Consider the following 21,288-nt stretch of genomic DNA (forward strand, 5'->3'; position numbering starts at 1 on the left):
ATTAAAACGTATCTAACTGATGGGATACACTAACACAACTGGAGAAGAGCTACCTTCCTTGCCAAATCATGACAGCTTTATCACAAATTCTATATGGACTGGTTGATTGAAGTATGGAAATAAGGGTTGGAACTCTCGTTGTTATTGGCAAGCTGGAACTCCCTCCCACGTCAACCTGCTGATTAGAAGGTCGTGTGTAGAGTGTATTTTCAACCAGTAACTATCAGGAAGTAACACGGATACAATTTTGGCACATTTTTACAGTGTTAGTTTTATCAGCTGCTGTACAATATGATACATAACACAATGTTGACTGCGCTGGCTCTTTAACTGTGTGTCTCAACTCATACTATTAAAGATTCACTATGCAGAAATCGCTCCACCATTTCCTGGTTGGATGTAAAAAAATATATATAGTTCAGCCTAATTTCAGTTTATGTGACAAAACAAGCGAGTTTTTAGTGCAGAGAATCATTGTACCATCGACACCATTGTGAAATGTATTTTATTTTCAGCTGTTTGTACAAAACCGAGAGTAAAAGACGAAAAAAAGACGAAAAAAACAAAACTTTAAGAACCAGGGACAGATCTACGACTTCTTAGAGTTGCTTTCTATGAGAATAACGGATCTATAACTCTTATTTCTACGTGTATTTGATCGGGTTGCCAAATAATTACATATTTTGCGGCTCTAAATAAATGACACCCCTTTTAAAAACGGGAGTAAAATGTGAACAGTGACAGTAAAATGTGGACAGTGATAGTAACATGTGAACAGTGATAGTAAAATGTGAACAGTGATAGTAAAATGTGAACAGTGATAGTAACATGTGAACAGTGATAGTAAAATGTGAACAGTGATAGTAAAATGTGAACAGTGATAGTAAAATGTGAACAGTGATAGTAAAATGTGAACAGTGATAGTAAAATGTGAACAGTAACAGAGATAGTAAAATGTGAACAGTGATAGTAAAATGTGGACAGTGATAGTAAATGTGAACAGTGATAGTAAAATGTGAACAGTGATAGTAAAATGTGAACAGTAACAGAGATAGTAAAATGTGAACAGTGATAGTAAAATGTGGACAGTGATAGTAAAATGTGAACAGTGATAGTAAAATGTGAACAGTGATAGTAAAATGTGAACAGTGATAGTAAAATGTGAACAGTGATAGTAAAATGTGAACAGTGATAGTAAAATGTGAACAGTGATAGTAACATGTGAACAGTGATAGTAAAATGTGAACAGTGATAGTAAAATGTGAACAGTGATAGTAAAATGTGAACAGTGATAGTAAAATGTGAACAGTGATAGTAAAATGTGAACAGTAACAGAGATAGTAAAATGTGAACAGTGATAGTAAAATGTGGACAGTGATAGTAAAATGTGAACAGTGATAGTAAAATGTGAACAGTGATAGTAACATGTGAACAGTGATAGTAAAATGTGAACAGTGATAGTAAAATGTGAACAGTGATAGTAAAATGTGAACAGTGATAGTAAAATGTGAACAGTGATAGTAAAATGTGAACAGTAACAGAGATAGTAAAATGTGAACAGTGATAGTAAAATGTGGACAGTGATAGTAAAATGTGAACAGTGATAGTAAAATGTGAACAGTGATAGTAAAATGTGAACAGTAACAGAGATAGTAAAATGTGAACAGTGATAGTAAAATGTGGACAGTGATAGTAAAATGTGAACAGTGATAGTAAAATGTGAACAGTGAACAGTGATAGTAAAATGTGAACAGTGATAGTAAAATGTGAACAGTGATAGTAAAATGTGAACAGTGATAGTAAAATGTGAACAGTGATAGTAACATGTGAACAGTGATAGTAAAATGTGAACAGTGATAGTAAAATGTGAACAGTGATAGTAAAATGTGAACAGTGATAGTAAAATGTGAACAGTGATAGTAAAATGTGAACAGTAACAGAGATAGTAAAATGTGAACAGTGATAGTAAAATGTGGACAGTGATAGTAAAATGTGAACAGTGATAGTAAAATGTGAACAGTGATAGTAAAATGTGAACAGTAACAGAGATAGTAAAATGTGAACAGTGATAGTAAAATGTGGACAGTGATAGTAAAATGTGAACAGTGATAGTAAAATGTGAACAGTGATAGTAAAATGTGAACAGTGATAGTAAAATGTGAACAGTGATAGTAAAATGTGAACAGTGATAGTAAAATGTGAACAGTGATAGTAAAATGTGAACAGTAACAGTGATAGTAAAATGTGGACAGTAACAGTGATAGTAAAATGTGGACAGTAACAGTGATAGTAAAATGTGGACAGTAACAGTGATAGTAAAATGTGAACAGTGATAGTAAAATGTGAACAGTGATAGTAAAATGTGAACAGTAACAGTGATAGTAACATGTTAACAGTAACAGTGATAGTAAAATGTGGACAGTGATAGTAAAATGTGAACAGTGATAGTAAAATGTGAACAGTAACAGTGATAGTAAAATGTGAACAGAGATAGTAAAATGTGAACAGTGATAGTAACATGTGAACAGTAACAGTGATAGTAAAATGTGAACAGTGATAGTAAAATGTGAACAGTGATAGTAAAATGTGAACAGTGATAGTAAAATGTGAACAGAGATAGTAAAATGTGAACAGAGATAGTAAAATGTGAACAGTGATAGTAACATGTGAACAGTAACAGTGATAGTAAAATGTGAACAGTGATAGTAACATGTGAACAGTAACAGTGATAGTAAAATGTGAACAGTGATAGTAAAATGTGAACAGTGATAGTAAAATGTGAACAGTGATAGTAAAATGTGAACAGTGATAGTAAAATGTGAACAGTGATAGTAAAATGTGAACAGTGATAGTAAAATGTGAACAGTGATAGTAACATGTGAACAGTGATAGTAAAATGTGAACAGAGATAGTAAAATGTGAACAGTGATAGTAAAATGTGAACAGTGATAGTAAAATGTGAACAGTGATAGTAAAATGTGAACAGTAACAGAGATAGTAAAATGTGAACAGTGATAGTAAAATGTGGACAGTGATAGTAAAATGTGAACAGTGATAGTAAAATGTGAACAGTGATAGTAAAATGTGAACAGTAACAGAGATAGTAAAATGTGAACAGTGATAGTAAAATGTGGACAGTGATAGTAAAATGTGAACAGTGATAGTAAAATGTGAACAGTGATAGTAAAATGTGAACAGTGATAGTAAAATGTGAACAGTGATAGTAAAATGTGAACAGTGATAGTAAAATGTGAACAGTGATAGTAAAATGTGAACAGTAACAGTGATAGTAAAATGTGGACAGTAACAGTGATAGTAAAATGTGGACAGTAACAGTGATAGTAAAATGTGGACAGTAACAGTGATAGTAAAATGTGAACAGTGATAGTAAAATGTGAACAGTGATAGTAAAATGTGAACAGTAACAGTGATAGTAACATGTTAACAGTAACAGTGATAGTAAAATGTGGACAGTGATAGTAAAATGTGAACAGTGATAGTAAAATGTGAACAGTAACAGTGATAGTAAAATGTGAACAGAGATAGTAAAATGTGAACAGTGATAGTAACATGTGAACAGTAACAGTGATAGTAAAATGTGAACAGTGATAGTAAAATGTGAACAGTGATAGTAAAATGTGAACAGTGATAGTAAAATGTGAACAGAGATAGTAAAATGTGAACAGAGATAGTAAAATGTGAACAGTGATAGTAACATGTGAACAGTAACAGTGATAGTAAAATGTGAACAGTGATAGTAACATGTGAACAGTAACAGTGATAGTAAAATGTGAACAGTGATAGTAAAATGTGAACAGTGATAGTAAAATGTGAACAGTGATAGTAAAATGTGAACAGAGATAGTAAAATGTGAACAGTGATAGTAAAATGTGAACAGTGATAGTAAAATGTGAACAGTGATAGTAACATGTGAACAGTGATAGTAAAATGTGAACAGTGATAGTAAAATGTGAACAGTGATAGTAAAATGTGAACAGTGATAGTAAAATGTGAACAGTGATAGTAAAATGTGAACAGTAACAGAGATAGTAAAATGTGAACAGTGATAGTAAAATGTGGACAGTGATAGTAAAATGTGAACAGTGATAGTAAAATGTGAACAGTGATAGTAAAATGTGAACAGTAACAGAGATAGTAAAATGTGAACAGTGATAGTAAAATGTGGACAGTGATAGTAAAATGTGAACAGTGATAGTAAAATGTGAACAGTGATAGTAAAATGTGAACAGTGATAGTAAAATGTGAACAGTGATAGTAAAATGTGAACAGTGATAGTAAAATGTGAACAGTGATAGTAAAATGTGAACAGTAACAGTGATAGTAAAATGTGGACAGTAGCAGTGATAGTAAAATGTGGACAGTAACAGTGATAGTAAAATGTGGACAGTAACAGTGATAGTAAAATGTGAACAGTGATAGTAAAATGTGAACAGTGATAGTAAAATGTGAACAGTAACAGTGATAGTAACATGTTAACAGTAACAGTGATAGTAAAATGTGGACAGTGATAGTAAAATGTGAACAGTGATAGTAAAATGTGAACAGTAACAGTGATAGTAAAATGTGAACAGAGATAGTAAAATGTGAACAGTGATAGTAACATGTGAACAGTAACAGTGATAGTAAAATGTGAACAGTGATAGTAAAATGTGAACAGTGATAGTAAAATGTGAACAGTGATAGTAAAATGTGAACAGAGATAGTAAAATGTGAACAGAGATAGTAAAATGTGAACAGTGATAGTAACATGTGAACAGTAACAGTGATAGTAAAATGTGAACAGTGATAGTAACATGTGAACAGTAACAGTGATAGTAAAATGTGAACAGTGATAGTAAAATGTGAACAGTGATAGTAAAATGTGAACAGTGATAGTAAAATGTGAACAGAGATAGTAAAATGTGAACAGTGATAGTAACATGTGAACAGTAACAGTGATAGTAAAATGTGAACAGTGATAGTAACATGTGAACAGTAACAGTGATAGTAAAATGTGAACAGTGATAGTAACATGTGGACAGTGATAGTAACATGTGAACAGTGATAGTAACATGTGAACAGTGATAGTAACATGTGAACAGTGATAGTAACATGTGAACAGTGATATTAATGAGAAAGACGTATCTGTTTCGGTAGCCGAGTCTCAAACGGCACTAAACAGTCCTTCGTTTAGCAAATCACTTCACAACTCCAGTAAAACATACTTTTTTTTCAGTTTAGACAGAAAAGAGACCGAACCATTTGATTTTAGTTGTCCAGTGTGCTAACTGGCTCTAATGTGCGAGGTAGCCAGTGTGTTTATAGTTTCAGAAATGTATAATGAGAAAGAGGCTTGTGGAAAAGGCAACTCCCTCGCGAACGTCTCATCATTAAAGGGATAGTTAACAAAAAATGCAATGTGATCTTTTTTCATTTTTTTTCATTAGGCTAGGAGTGTGTACAAACAATACACATACTTTTGAAATGAACCGTTCTGTCTAAGTAAAGAAACTTCCTTACCAAAATAGCATGCAAATTGTGTAAACAAAAGATTAGAATGTTTTCAAACAGTAAGTGTTAAAAATGTACACTAATGTACACTAATGTACACTAATGTACACTAATGTGAACCATTTGAACCATTTGTGAGTGTAACAGAGCATTTTATTTTTTGGACAAGTGGGCAAGTTTGGGCAAGTGACTATGACCTTTGGGCAAGTTGCTCTGACCTTTCGGCAAGTGACTATGACCTTTGGGCAAGTGACCATGACCTTTGGGCAAGTGACTCTGACCTTTCTGACCTTTGGGCAAGTGACCATGACCTTTGGGCAAGTGACTCTGACCTTTGGGCAAGTGACTCTGACCTTTCGGCAAGTGACTATGACCTTTGGGCAAGTGACCATGACCTTTGGGAAAGTGACTCTGACCTTTGGGCAAGTGACTCTGACCTTTGGGCAAGTGACCATGACCTTTGGGCAAGTGACTATGACCTTTGGGCAAGTGACTATGACCTTTGGACAAGTGACTATGACCTTTGGGCAAGTGACTCTGACTTTTTTGCAAGTGACTATGACCTTTGGGCAAGTTGCTCTGACCTTTCGGCAAGTGACTATGACCTTTGGGCAAGTTGCTCTGACCTTTCGGCAAGTGACTATGACCTTTGGGCAAGTGACTCTGACCTTTGGGCAAGTGACTCTAACCTTTGGGCAAGTGACTATGACCTTTGGGCAAGTGACTATGACCTTTGGGCAAGTGACTATGACCTTTGGGCAAGTGACTCTGACCTTTGGGCAAGTGACTATGACCTGTTTGAGAGCTCAATGTCAACCCTTCTTTAATCTAATCCAGGTAGCGCGGGCCATTGTCTACTTTGTAGCGATGATCTACATGTTCCTGGGGATGTCCATCATAGCTGATAGATTCATGTCTTCTATAGAGGTGAGAATTCAATTTTCTATTCTGCTTTGAGAACACACACACCTGCACGTTTTTACATTTGAGTCATTTAGCAGATGCTCTTATCCAGAGCGTCTTACACTAGTGCGAGCAGACATTCTCGTTCTTTCTTTGGGAATCGAACCCACAACCCTGGCATTGCAAGTGCCGTGCTCTACTAACTGAGCCACAATACAGTTGATTGAGCCACTCAATCAACTGTATTTTGCTCTACTGTATTTTACACTACTGTATTCTACTCTACTGTATTCTAATCTACTGTATTCTATTCTATTACACTCTACTGTATTCTATTCTACTGTATTCTACTCTATTGTATTCTATTCTATTACACCCTACTGTATTCTATTATATTACACTCTACTGTATTCTATTCTACTGTATTTTACTCTACTGTATTCTATTCTACTGTATTCTACTCTACTGTATTCTAATCTACTGTATTCTATTATACTGTATTCTATTCTGTTACACTCTACTGTGTTCTATTCTACTGTATTCTATTATATTACACTCTACTGTATTCTATTCTACTGTATTCTATTCTATTACACTCTACTGTGTTCTATTCTACTGTATTCTATTATATTACACTCTACTGTATTCTATTCTACTGTATTCTACTCTATTGTATTCTATTCTATGACACTCTACTGTATTCTATTCTACTGTATTATATTATATTACACTCTACTGTATTCTATTATATTACACTCTACTGTATTCTTTTCTACTGTATTCTACTCTATTGTATTCTATTCTATTACACTCTACTGTATTCTCTTATATTACACTCTACTGTATTCTCTTATATTACACTCTACTGTATTCTATTATATTACACTCTACTGTATTCTATTCTACTGTATTCTATTATATTACACTCTACTGTATTCTATTCTACTGTATTCTACTCTATTGTATTCTATTCTATTACACTCTACTGTATTCTATTCTACTGTATTCTCTTATATTACACTCTACTGTATTATCTTATATTACACTCTACTGTATTCTATTCTATTGTATTACACTCTACTGTATTCTTTTCTACTGTATTCTACTCTACTGTATTCTCTTATATTACACTCTACTGTATTCTATTCTATTGTATTACACTCTACTGTATTATTTTCTATTACACTCTACTGTATTCTATTATATTACACTCTACTGTATTCTATTCTACTGTATTCTATTCTATTACACTCTACTGTATTCTACTCTACTGTATTGTAATAGGCTCTACTGTATTCTATAATATAATAAATACAGTAGTGTAGAGTAGAATATAAAACAGTACAGTTGAATACAGTAGAATAGATTACAGAAGAGTAGAGTAGAATACAGTAGAGTGTAATAGAATATAGTACAGTATAATATAATACAGTAGAGTACAATAAAGTAGGGTAGCCTAGTGGTTAGAGCATTGGACGAGTAACCGGAAGGTTGCAAGTTCAATCCCCCAAGCTGACAAGGTACAATTCTGTCGTTCTGCCCCTGAACAGGCAGTTAACCCACTGTTCCCAGGCCGTCATTGAAAATAATTATTTGTTCTTAAGGGACTTGCCTAGTTAAATAAAATGTAAAAAAATTATACTCTACACTACTGTATTATACTATACTCTACTCTACTGTATTTATTATATTATACTCTACACTACTGTATTATATTATATTCTACTCTACTGTACTATATTATACTCTACTGTATTATATTCTACTCAACAGTACTGTATTATATTATACTCTACTGTATTATATTCTACGCTACTCTACTGTATTATATTATATTCTACTCCACTGTATTATATTATACTCTACTGTATTATATTCTACTCAACAGTACTGTATTATATTATACTCTACTGTATTATATTCTACGCTACTCTACTGTATTTATTATATTATACTCTACACTACTGTATTGTATTATATTCTACTCTACTGTACTATATTCTACTCTACTGTATTATATTATACTCTACTGTATTATATTCTACTCAACAGTACTGTATTATATTCTACTCTACTGTATTATATTCTACTCTACTGTACTATATTCTACTCTACTGTATTATATTCTACTCAACAGTACTGTATTATATTCTACTCTACTGTATTATATTCTACTCTACACTACTGTATTTATTATATTATACTCTACACTACTGTATTATATTATACTCTACTTTATTATATTATTCTCTACTGTATTATATTATACTCTACTGTATTATATTCTACTCTACACTACTGTATTTATTATATTATACTCTACACTACTGTATTATATTATACTCTACTTTATTATATTATTCTCTACTGTATTATATTATACTCTACTGTATTATATTCTATTCTTCTCTACTCTACTATATTCTACTCTACTCTACTATAGTCTACTCTACTGGACTGTATTATACTCTACACTACTGTATTATATTATCTTCTACTGTATTATATTATTCTCTATTGTATTCTATTATATTCTATTATATTATATTCTACTCTACTATATTCTACTCTACTCTACTTATTCTACTTTACTCTACTGTATTATACTCTGCTCTACTGTATTATACTCTACTGTATTCTACCCTACTGTATTATACTCTACTCTACTGTATTCTATTTTACTCTACTGTATTCTACTCTACTGTATTATACTCTGCTATACTGTATTATATTCTACTGTATTCTACCCTACTGTATTATACTCTGCTCTACTGTATTATACTCTACTGTATTCTACTCTACCCTACTGTATTTTATTCTACTCTACTTTACTGTATTATATTCTACTCTGCTCTACTGTATTCCATTCTATTCTACTCTACCCTACTGTATTTTATTCTACTCTACTTTACTGTATTATATTCTACTCTGCTCTACTGTATTCTATTCTATTCTACTCTGCTGTATTCTACTCTACTCTACTGTATTCTATTCTACTCTACTGTATTTTATTCTACTCTACTGTATTCTATTCTACTCTATTCTGCTGTATTCTACTCTACTCTACTGTATTCTATTCTACTCTACTGAATTTTATTCTACTCTACTGTATTCTATTCTACTCTACTCTGCTGTATTCTACTCTACTCTACTGTATTCTATTCTACTCTACTGTATTTTATTCTACTCTACTGTATTCTATTCTACTCTACTCTACTGTATTCTACTCTACTCTACTGTATTCTACTCTACTCTACTGTATTCTACTCTACTCTGCTGTATTCTACTCTACTCTACTGTATTCTACTCTACTCCACTGTATTCTACTCTACTCTGCTGTATTCTACTTGACTCTGCTGTATTCTACTCTACTCTGCTGTATTCTACTCTACTCTACTGTATTCTACTCTACTCTGCTGTATTCTATTCTACTCTACTGTATTTTATTCTACTCTACTCTACTGTATTCTACTCTACTCTGCTGTATTCTACTCTACTCTACTGTATTCTACTCTACTCTACTGTATTCTACTCTACTCTACTGTATTCTACTCTACTCCACTGTATTCTACTCTACTCTGCTGTATTCTACTCGACTCTGCTGTATTCTACTCTACTCTGCTGTATTCTACTCTACTCTACCGTATTCTACTCTACTCTGCTGTATTCTATTCTGCTCTACTGTATTCTACTCTACTCTACTGTATTCTATTCTACTCTACTGTATTTTATTCTACTCTACTGTATTCTATTCTACTCTACTCTACTGTATTCTACTCTACTCTACTGTATTCTACTCTACTCTGCTGTATTCTACTCTACTCTGCTGTATTCTACTCTACTCTACTGTATTGTACTCTACTCTACCATATTCTACTCTGTTCTGTTGTATTCTCCTCTCCTCCAGGTGATAACCTCTCAGGAGAAAGAGATCACCATAAAGAAGTGGAACGGGGAGACAACCACAGCTACAGTGAGGATCTGGAATGAGACCGTGTCTAACCTCACTCTCATGGCTCTGGGGTCATCTGCTCCTGAGATACTGCTCTCTGTTATAGAGGTACACATTCTCATGGCTCTGGGGTCATCCGCTCCTGAGATACTGCTCTATGTTATAGAGGTACACATTCTCATGGCTCTGAGGTCATCCGCTCCTGAGATACTGCTCTCTGTTATAGAGGTACACGTTCTTGAGGAAGTTCTCAAACCCCAAGTTGAAACTGTTGTACTTGGTAGCATGTGGAAGTTTTAATTAGATTCAGAAGAGACAACGACATTCTCCCAGGTTCCGGTCTCATGTTTTCTTCTTGTCCACCAGGTGTGTGGCCACGGCTTCGAGGCTGGTTCTCTGGGTCCCTCCACCATTGTGGGCAGTGCTGCTTTTAACATGTTTATCATCATCGCCCTGTGTGTCTATGTGGTTCCTGACGGAGAGACCAGGAAGATTAAACATCTCCGTGTGTTTTTCGTGACGGCGGCGTGGAGTGTGTTTGCATACATCTGGCTGTATCTTATCCTGTGTGTGTTCTCTCCTGGAGAGGTGGAAGTCTGGGAGGCCGTGGTCACCTTTCTGTTCTTCCCCCTGTGAGTACTAGACACACACACACGCGCACACACAGAAACGTACACACACACGGATACGTACACACATACACATGCACCCACACACACGGAAATATACACACACACACGCGCACACGCACACACACACACACACACACACACACACACACACACACACACACACACACACACACACACACACACACACACACACACACACACACACACACACACACACACACACACACACTCCTCACACCCACCTCTTCCTCTCCCTCCACTCTCCCAGCTGCGTGGTCCAGGCGTGGGTGGCCGATCGACGATTGCTCTTCTACAAGTACGTCCGCAAGCGTTACCGTGCCGACAAGCACAGAGGCATCATCGTTGAGACGGAGGTAGGGATGGACGGAGGGATGGGAGGAGGAGGAGGAGGAGGAGGAGGGATGGGTGGGTTCACTAAGATGGACATGATGGAGCTGGACGGACAGGTGGTGGAGGGATGGAGGGATGGAGGGATGCTGGAGGACGGAGGACAAGAAGGGAGGAGGGATCTGGAGGACGTGGCCAGGAGAGACATGGCGAGGACCCTGAAGGAGCTGAAAGCCAGACACCCTGACAGAGACACAGAGCAGCTTATAGAGATGGCCAACTACCAGGTACACAGCTTATAAAGGCTTCATAGAGCATTCATAAGCACTTCATAAGCACTGCCATGGTGCTACACAAGTCATGTATCAGAATACTGTACTGTGTTCATCTTCAAATGTAAAGACATTACTGACAGTGGTGATAATGTAGCGTTCATAAAGTCTTCATATGCATGACTTGGAGAGTTCATAAAGTCTTCATATGCATGACATAGAGAGTTCATAAAGTCTTCATATGCATGACATAGAGAGTTAATAAAGTCTTCATATGCATGACATAGAGAGTTAATAAAGTCTTCATATGCATGAAATAGAGAGTTCATAAAGTCTTCATATGCATGACATAGGGAGTTCATAAAGTCTTCATATACATGATTCATAGAGAGTTCATAAAGTCTTCATATGCATGACATAGAGAGTTCATAGTATAACAGCTGGTGTAATCTCACTGTCCGGTCAGGTGTTGGTCCAGCAACAGAAGAGCCGAGCGTTCTACCGTATCCAGGCAACCAGGATGATGATCGGAGCAGGCAACATCCTGAAGAAGCATGCTGCTGACCAGGCTAGGAAGGTACAGGCTGTCCACTGCGCCTTTTCCCAAACCAATGTTTCACAAACCTTTTTTTCTCTGATTTGTGTTTGTCCTGATCATATCTGAATGGTGGCTATGAATTTTGAACTTAAACCCAAATTGTAATGAAATAACTTATCAATGGAATATACTCAAAGGCAGCAGCATGTCACTCATCGATCAAACTCTCTACATCCCTTCTGCTCCAGGTGGTGAGCAGCCAGGAGCCCCAGCTGCAGGAAGACGACCCCCACACGACCCGGATGGAGTTTCAACCCTCCCACTACCAGTGCTTCGAGAACTGTGGCTCACTCAAACTGACCGTGGCCCGACATGGCGGAGACCCTGGAGCTTCTGTTAAGGTAAGGTGAGGAGGTGGAGGAGAAGAGGGAGGGAGGAGGAGAGTAGGGGGGAGGAGAAAGAAGGAGAGGATGCTTGATGACATCTCTTTTCTCTCTATTTCTGACTCTTTCTACCCTTCTCTCTCTCCCCCTTCCATCTCCCCCTCTCCTTCCCCCTCCCTTTCTTCCTCCCTCCTTCCCTCCCCCTACTTCTCTCCCTCTCCTATCCTCTTCCCTCTCCTCCCCCGCTCTCCTCCCCTTCCCTCTCCTCCTCTCTCCCCTCCTCCCCCCTCCTCCTCCTCTCCCCTTCCTTCCCCCTCTCCTTCCCCCCTTTCTTCCTCCCTCCTTCCCTCCCCCCCTACTTCTCTCCCTCTCCTCTCCCCTCCCCTCCTCCCCCCCCCCCTCCCCCCTCCTCCCCCTTTCCACCTCTCCTCCCCTCTCCTCTCCTCCCACCTCCTCCTCCTCCTCCTCCTCCTCCCTCTCCCCCTTCCTTCCCCCTCTCCTTCCCCCTTTCTTCCTCCCTCCTTCCCTCCCCCTACTTCTCTCCCTCTCCTCTCCCCTTCCCTCTCCCCCTCTCCTCCCCTTCCCTCTCCTCCTCTCTCCCATCCTCCTCCTCCTCCTCTCCCCCTTCCCCCCCTCTCATCCCCCCCTTTCTTCCTCCCTCCTTCCCTCCCCCTACTTCTCTCCTCTCCTCTCCTCTCCCCCCCTCTCCCCCCTCTCCTCCCCTTCCCTCTCCTCCTCCTCTCTTCCCTCTTCCTCCTCCTCCTCCTCCCCCCTTCCTTCCCCCTCTCCTCCCCTCTCTCCTCCCCTCTCTTCCTCCTCCTCCTCCTCTCCCCCCACCTCTCCCCCACCTCTCCTCCCCCTCTCCTCCTCCTCCTCTCTCCCCTCCTCCTCCTCCTCTCTCCCCTCCTCCTCCTCTCCCCCTTCCTTCCCCTTCTCCTTCAGGTGGACTACCGTACAGAAGACGGCACAGCCAACGCCGGTTCAGACTATGAATTCGCTGAAGGGACCCTCCTCTTCAAGCCGGGCGAGACCCTGAAAGAGATAACTGTGGGCATCATAGACGACGACATCTTCGAAGAGGATGAGCACTTCTATGTCCACCTCAGTAACCCTCGTGTGGTTGGCTACGACCCGTTGGAGACAAACTCAAACTCCTCCCCCAAGGCGGTGCTCGGTGACGGCCACACGGCGACGGTGACCATCTACGACGACGATCACGCGGGGATATTTTCGTTTGAGATCGACGCCCTGCGGGTGAGCGAGAGTGTTGGGGTCATGGAGGTCAAGGTTCAGAGGACGTCGGGGGCTCGGGGGCTGGTGGTGGTGCCTTACAGGACCGTAGACGGGACAGCCCGGGGTGGAGAGGATTTCGAAGAGGTGTCTGGGAATCTGGAGTTCCAGAACGACGAGACGATGTGAGTGCCTGTTCCTTTTCCATGATCGTCTGCTTTTCTTTCAATCTCAATTCTATCACTGTACAGTCAAAGAGTGATGAATGACAGCGCTGTGTGTCAGTGTTTGACAGTCAGTATGTGTGTGTACGTGCATTACCAGCTGATACCAGACATGCTGTGGGACGACAAGGGCACAAGGTGTGTGTGGGGGTCTTTGATGCAGCATTTGCATGGCTGAAGTCAAAACGTCAGTTTATAGATTTCAAATAAGGGTTCAAAAAAGTGTACAAAATTTGCTCAGATGTTTCTGTTTGTGTGTGTGGGTATGTGTGTGTTATTTCAAGTGTGCGTGTGTGTGTGTGTGTGTGTGTGTGTTTGCTGGGATAAAAAATGTAGATATTGATGACTAAATGAGGGTGTGAATTAGAGAGCAATATTGATTGATTTGAGCTGAGGATGAAAGGAAGCCAGGAAGAGAAAAAGGATGAACAGAAAGGAGAGACGTCTTTGTAGATACTGTTGTTGGTGGGAAAGGGGAGATGGAGGGAGGGAGGGAGGGAGGGAGGAAGGAAGGAGGGAGGGAGGGAGGGAAGGAGGAAGGGAGGGAGGGAGGGAGGGAGGGAAGGAGGGAAGGAGGGAAGGAGGGAAGGAGGGAAGGAGGGAGGGAGGGAGGGAGGGAGGGAGGGGAGGGAAGGAGGGGAGGGAGGAGGGAGGGAGGGAGGGAGGGAGGGAGGGAGGGAGGGAGAGAGGGAGGGAAGGAGGGAGGAGGGAGGGAGGGAGGGGGAGGGAAGGAGGGAGGGAGGGAGGGAGGGAGGGAGGGAAGGGGAAGGGAAGGAGAAGGGAAGGAGGGAGGGAGGGAGGGAGGGAAGGAGGGAGGGAGGGAAGGAGAAGGGAAGGAGGGAGGGAGGGAACCCCCCTGGATTCAAGCTTACAGTATCTACATTCTCTCTCTCTACTTCCTCTCCCCTTGTATCCCTCCCTCTCTCTCTCTACTTCCTCTCCCCTTGTATCCCTCCCTCTCTCTACTTCCTCTCCCGCTTCTATCACCCTCTCTCTCTCTACTTCCTCTCCCCCTTCTATCCCTCCCTCTCTCTACTTCCTCTCCCCCTTCTATCCCCCTCTCTCTCTCTACTTCCTCTCCCCTTCTATCCCTCTCTCTCTACTTCCTCTCCCCCTTCTATCCCTCTCTCTCTCTCTACTTCCTCTCCCCCTTCTATCTCTCTCTCTCTCTACTTCCTCTCCCCTTCTATCCCTCTCTCTCTACTTCCTCTCCCCCTTCTATCCCTCTTTCTCTCTCTACTTCCTCTCCCCTTCTATCCCTCTCGCTCTCTCGACTTCCTCTCCCCCTTCTATCCCTCCCTCTCTCGACTTCCTCTCCCCCTTCTATCCCTCCCTCTCTACTTCCTCTCCCCTTCTATCCCTCCCTCTCTCTACTTCCCCCCTCCCCTCCCTTCTATCCCTCCCCCTCTATCCCTCCCTACTTCCTCTCCCCCTTCTATCCTCTCCTCTCTTCCTCTCCCCCTTCTATCCCTCCCTCCCCCTTCTTCTTTCTCCCTTTTTCTTTCTTTCTTTCTTTCCCCTTCTATCCCTCCCTCTTTCTTTCTTTCTTTCTTTTTCTTTCTTTCTTTCTCTCTCTCTTTCTGTTCTCACTGCTCTTTCTTTCTCTGTCAGGGTTTGGTCCAAGGTGCTTCCTGTCTGAGATGAGGTTAATGGGGGAGAGGGAAGGTCTATTGGAGGGAAGGAGGACTAGAGCTCTTGTGCCAGTCTCAGTTCTCACTAGGGCAGAACTTTCTTTCTCTGTCAGGGTTTGGTCCAAGGTGCTTCCTGTCTGAGATGAGGTTAATGGGGAGAGGGGAGAGAGAGGAGTGGGAGGGTGGGTGAGTGGGTGGGTGAGAGGGTGGAGAGGAGTGGGGAGAGTGGGTGGGAGTGTGGGTGGGTGAGTGGGTGGGAGAGAGAGGAGGAGGAGAGAGGAGGAGAGAGGAGGAGGAGAGAGGAGAGAGAGGAGGAGTAGAGAGAGAGAGAAGCAAGAGAAGGAGCGTGGGTGATAAATGAAACATCCAGGGTGGGTGGGTGGGTGTGTGGGTGGGTGTGGGTGGGTGGGTGGGTGGGTGGGTGTGTGTGGGTGGGTGGGTGGTGGGTGGGTGTGTGTGTGTGGGTGGGTGGGTGGGTGGGTGGGTGTGTAATTCACAGATTTTCAAGGAGATTTATTTTTCACCTCTCAATAGGGAAGGCGAAGGGCACACACATACACCGCCCCTCCACACACACACACACACACACACACACACACACACACACACACACACACACACACACACACACACACACACACACACACACACACACACACACACACACACACACACACACACACACACACGCAGACAGACCACAGGAGGACATGTGGGAAAGGACGAGACGTGGAAGAGTGTGTGTGTGTTTGGCAGAGTGTGTGTGTGTTTGTGTTTGTCAGTGTGTGTGTGTTTGGCAGAGTGTGTGTGTGTGTTTGGCAGAGTGTGTGTGTATGTGTGCAGAGTGTGTGTGTGTGTGTTTGGCAGAGTGTGTGTGTGTGTGTGTTTGGCAGAGTGTGTGTGTGTGTGTGTGTGTGTGTTTGGCAGAGTGTGTGTGGTGCTGAAGGTGTGTCTGGAAATAGAACAGGACTCTCCCCAGGCTATTCATTAAAAGATCTGTGGATACACCCATTCAACATCACACACACACACACACACACACACACACACACACACACACACACACACACACACACACACACACACACACACACACACACACACACACACACACACACACACACACACACACACACACACACACACACACACACACACACACACACACACACACGCATCCTAACCCTCTTAAACCTATCTTAAACCTAAACCTAACTCCTAACCCTAAACTTAATCTTAACCCTAACACTAATTCTAACCTTAACAATAATCCCCCAAGAAATAGCATTTGACCTTGTGGGGACTAACAACATGTCCCCAGTTGCTCAAATTCGGTTTATTTACTATTTTTGTGGAGACTTCTGGTTTTTAAATTCTTAAACACAAATACATTTTCCCCTTTCCGTCTTACTTTCTTTCTGTCTTTCTTTCTTTCTCATTTCTCTCCCTCTTTATCTCTCTCTTTCTCTCTCTCTCTTTCTCTCTCTCTTTCTTCTCTCTTTCTCTCTCTCTCTCTCTCCCTCTCTCTCTCTCTCTCTCTCTCTCTCTCTTTCTCTCCCTCTTTATCTCGCTCTTTCTCTTTCTCTCTCTCTCTCTGTCTCTCTCTCTCTCTTTCTCTCTCTCTCTTTCTCTCTCTCTCTCTCTCTCTCTCTCTCTCTCTCTCTCTCTCTCTCTCTCTCTCTCTCTCTCTCTCTCTCTCTCTCTCTCTCTCTCTCTCTCTCTCTCTCTCTCTCTCTCTCTCTCTCTCTCTCTCTCTCTCTCTCTGTCTCTCTCAGTTCAATTCAATTTCAATTCAATGTAAGTGCTTTATTGGCATGGGCAACATATGACTAAACACTCTCTTCTCCACTGGGGCACTGGTGTAAATCTTTTTTTCCTTTTTAATTATTCCACCTAGACCATTCTGATAATCTATTTACATGTTTATTCCACCTAGACCAGTCTGATAATCTATTTACATGTTTATTCCACCTAGACCAGTCTGATAATCTATTTACATGTTTATTCCACCTAGACCAGTCTGATAATCTGCTTGTTTTATAATTCTTTGTGGATCTGTGATCTGATCTGAGGGAAATGTCTCTGATATGGATGCATTATCGCTCTGCATTTGGTGTTTTACACAGAGGACATTTTTGCAGAATTCTGCAAGCAGGCCTTCTGAGTGGCGCAGTGGTCTAAGGCACTGCATCACAGTGCTAGCTGTGCCACTAGATATTCTGGGTTCCAATCCAGGCTCTGTCGCAGCTGGCCGCGACTGGGAGACCCATGGGGCGGCACACAATTGGCCCAGTGTCGTCTGGGTTAGGGGAAGGTTTGGACGGCAGGGATATGCTTGTCCCAACGCGCACTAGCGATTCCTGTGGGGGGCCGGGCACAGTGCACGCTGACCAGGTCGCCAGGTGTACAGTGTTTCCTCCGACACATTGGTACGGCTGGCTTCCGGGTTAAGTGGGCATTGTGTCAAGAAGCAGTGCGGCTTGGTTGGGTTGTGTTTCGGGGGACATTCGGCTCTCGACCTTCGCCTCTCCCGAGTCCGTACGGGAGTTGCAGCGATGAGACAACACTGTAACTACCAATTGGATACCATGGTGGGACAAGACTGTAACTACCAATTGGATACCATGGTGGGACAAGACTGTAACTACCAATAGGATACCATGGTGGGACAAGACTGTAACTACCAATTGGATACCATGGTGGGACAAGACTGTAACTACCAATTGGATACCATGGTGGGACAAGACTGTAACTACCAATTGGATACCATGGTGGGACAAGACTGTAACTACCAATTGGATACCACAAAATTAAGGGGAAAAACAATACAAATTATTCTGCATGAAGAGTCTCAATTTGGTGTTTGTCCCATTTTGTGAAGTCTTGGTGGGTGAGCGGACCCCAGCACTCACAACCACGAAGGGAAATGGGTTCCATAACTGATTCAAGTAATTTTAGCCAGATCCTAATTGGTATGTTGAATTTTATGTTCCTTTTGATGGCATCGAAGGCCCTTCTTGCCTTGTCTCTCAGATCGTTCACAGCTTTGTGGAAGTTACCTGTGGCGCTGATGTTTAGGCCGAGGTATGTATAGTTTTTTGTGTGCTCTAGGGCAACGGTGTCTAGATGGAATTTGTATTTGTGGTCCTGGCGACTGGACCTTTTTTGGAACACCATTATTTTGGTCTTACTGAGATTTACTGTCAGGGCCCAGGTCTGGCAGAATCTGTGCAGAATATCTAGGTGCTGCTGTAGGCCCTCCTTGGTTGGTGACAGAAGCACCTGATCATCAGAAAACAGTAGACATTTGACTTCAGATTCTTGTAGGGTGAGGCCGGGTGCTGCAGACTGTTCTAGTGCCCTCGCCAATTTGTAGATATATACGTTGAAGAGGGTGGGGCTTAAGCTGCATCCCTGTCTCATCCCCCTGCCCTTTGGAAAGAAATGTGTGTTTTTTGCTCATTTTAACCACACACGTGTTATTTGTGTACATGGATTTTATGCTATCGTATGTCCCCCCCCCCAAGAATGGCAAGAAAATATATCTCACCAAGTTCTAGCAAACATATAGTTCTCAGAACGTTATCTGCTAGCTGGGTCTGGTGTCTAGCAGATGTGTAACTGTGAGAGCAAGAGAGAGAGGGAGAGAGGGAGAAAAAAGAGAGAGAGAGAGAGGAGAAAAAAGAGAGAGAACTTTAAATTGCTCAGTGTTGCATAAATGTTTAACAAGCTGTGTAAAGTTATAAACTTTATGTGGCTGAGTTGCATAAATGTTTAACAAGTTGCGTAAAGTTATAATCTTTTTAAGCGTCCGCCATAGATGAGGACATCAAATAAATTATTCAGTGTTGTTCGCCGAGTGTGAGTGTGTCTGTGTTTAACGGAAGGAGAGAGAGGGTGCGTGTGTGTGTGTGTGTGTGTGTGTGTGTGTGTGTGTGTGTGTGTGTGTGTGTGTGTGTGTGTGTGTGTGTGTGTGTGTGTGTGTGTGTGTGTGTGTGTGTGTGTGTGTGTGTGTGTGTGTGTGTGAGAGGGGGGCGGGGCGGGGTCTAGATATGTGTGAGCGATGCTTTCTACTGTTTTATTCATCAACCGTTCTCCCTCATTATCTCTCTCCTTCTCTCTTTAATTCTCCCTCATTACATCTCTTCTTCTCTCTTTAATTCTCCCTCATTATCTCTCTTCTTCTCTCTTTAATTCTCCCTCATTACATCTCTTCTTCTCTCTTTAATTCTCCCTCATTATCTCTCTTCTTCTCTCTTTAATTCTCCCTCATTATCTCTATTCTTCTCTCTTTAATTCTCCCTCATTACATCTCTTCTTCTCTCTTTAATTCTCCCTCATTATCTCTCTTCTTCTCTCTTTAATTCTCCCTCATTATCTCTCTTCTTCTCTGTTTAATTCTCCCTCATTATCTCTCTTCTTCTCTGTTTAATTCTCCCTCATTATCTCTCTTCTTCTCTCTTTAATTCTCCCTCATTATTCCTCTTCTTCTCTCTTTAATTCTCCCTCATTACATCTCTTCTTCTATCTTTAATTCTCCCTCATTATCTCTCTTCTTCTCTCTTTAATTCTCCCTCATTACATCTCTTCTTCTCTCTTGAATTCTCCCTCATTATCTCTCTTCTACTCTCTTTAATTCTCCCTCATTATCTCTCTTCTGCTCTCTTCAATTCTCCCTCATTACATCTCTTCTTCTCTCTTTAATTCTCCCTCATCATCTCTCTTCTTCTCTGTTTAATTCTCCCTCATTACATCTCTTCTTCTCTCTTTAATTCTCCATCTTTCCCTCACTCCCTCTCCTCCCTCTCTCTCTCTCCCTCTCTCTCTTTCCCTCTCCCTCTCTCTCTCTCTCTCTCTCTCTCTCTCTCTCTCTCTCTCTCTCTCTCTCTCTCTCTCTCTCTCTCTCTCTCTCTCTCTCACCCCCCTCTCTCTCTCCCTCTCACCCTCTCCTCCTCCCCCCCTCTCTCTCTCTTTCTTCACTACTATCTCTATCTGCCTCACTGTCCCTCCAGTAGCTGGTAAAGGGAATAGGATGCCATTTGGACAAAATATGCCACACTTTTAGTGTTGTTTTGTTTTCGTGTGTGTACTTGTGGAACGCATTTAAATGTTTTAGCAGCGGTGTCAGAAAGTCAGAAATAGTGGAAGACATTTTCTCATGTCTTTGAGACATGTTTTGGCTTGTTTGGTTTTCTCTCCTTTTCCCCTCCCTCCCTCCCTCCCTCTCTTTTCATAGCAGTGGTTTTTGTCCCTGTGGTTATTCTTCAACCCTGCCACTGCTCAGACACACACACACACACGCACGCACGCACGCACGCACGCACGCACGCACGCACGCACGCACGCACGCACACACACACACACACACACACACACACACACACACACACACACACACACACACACACACACACACACCACACAGAGTGCTCTATGATCATTCCCCGTGGTCTTACACACAGTCTGTAATTAGTGAACAGGACCTCCAGCCACGGGCTGCTCCCTCCACCGCCGTGCCCCAGATTAGAGCCCCGACACCGGGCACAGCATCCCTCTCACCCCCCTGGAGCCAGCCTGGAGCCTGGAGGGTGTAGGCCGAGGTCAGTCTGACCACAAGGCCTGGGCGTTAGCTGTACCGTGTTACTACTGTACTATTACTACGGC

General features: G+C 41.6%; 1 protein-coding gene across 1 annotated transcript in view; it reads left to right on the top strand.

Annotated features, from left to right (window-relative positions):
* LOC124008559 (sodium/calcium exchanger 3-like) overlaps positions 1-21,288 on the top strand; it is a 110,081-nt gene that overhangs the window by 44,018 nt on the left and 44,775 nt on the right. The window contains exons 3-9 of the mRNA XM_046319928.1: positions 6,349-6,438; positions 10,322-10,474; positions 10,733-10,998; positions 11,267-11,633; positions 12,085-12,195; positions 12,405-12,557; positions 13,482-13,954. Of these exons, the coding sequence (XP_046175884.1) occupies positions 6,349-6,438; positions 10,322-10,474; positions 10,733-10,998; positions 11,267-11,633; positions 12,085-12,195; positions 12,405-12,557; positions 13,482-13,954 (1,613 nt within the window). The remainder of the gene's footprint in view (positions 1-6,348; positions 6,439-10,321; positions 10,475-10,732; positions 10,999-11,266; positions 11,634-12,084; positions 12,196-12,404; positions 12,558-13,481; positions 13,955-21,288) is intronic.

The sequence above is a fragment of the Oncorhynchus gorbuscha genome, linkage group LG21 (assembly GCF_021184085.1).
Source record: "Oncorhynchus gorbuscha isolate QuinsamMale2020 ecotype Even-year linkage group LG21, OgorEven_v1.0, whole genome shotgun sequence".
NCBI lineage: Eukaryota > Metazoa > Chordata > Actinopteri > Salmoniformes > Salmonidae > Oncorhynchus > Oncorhynchus gorbuscha.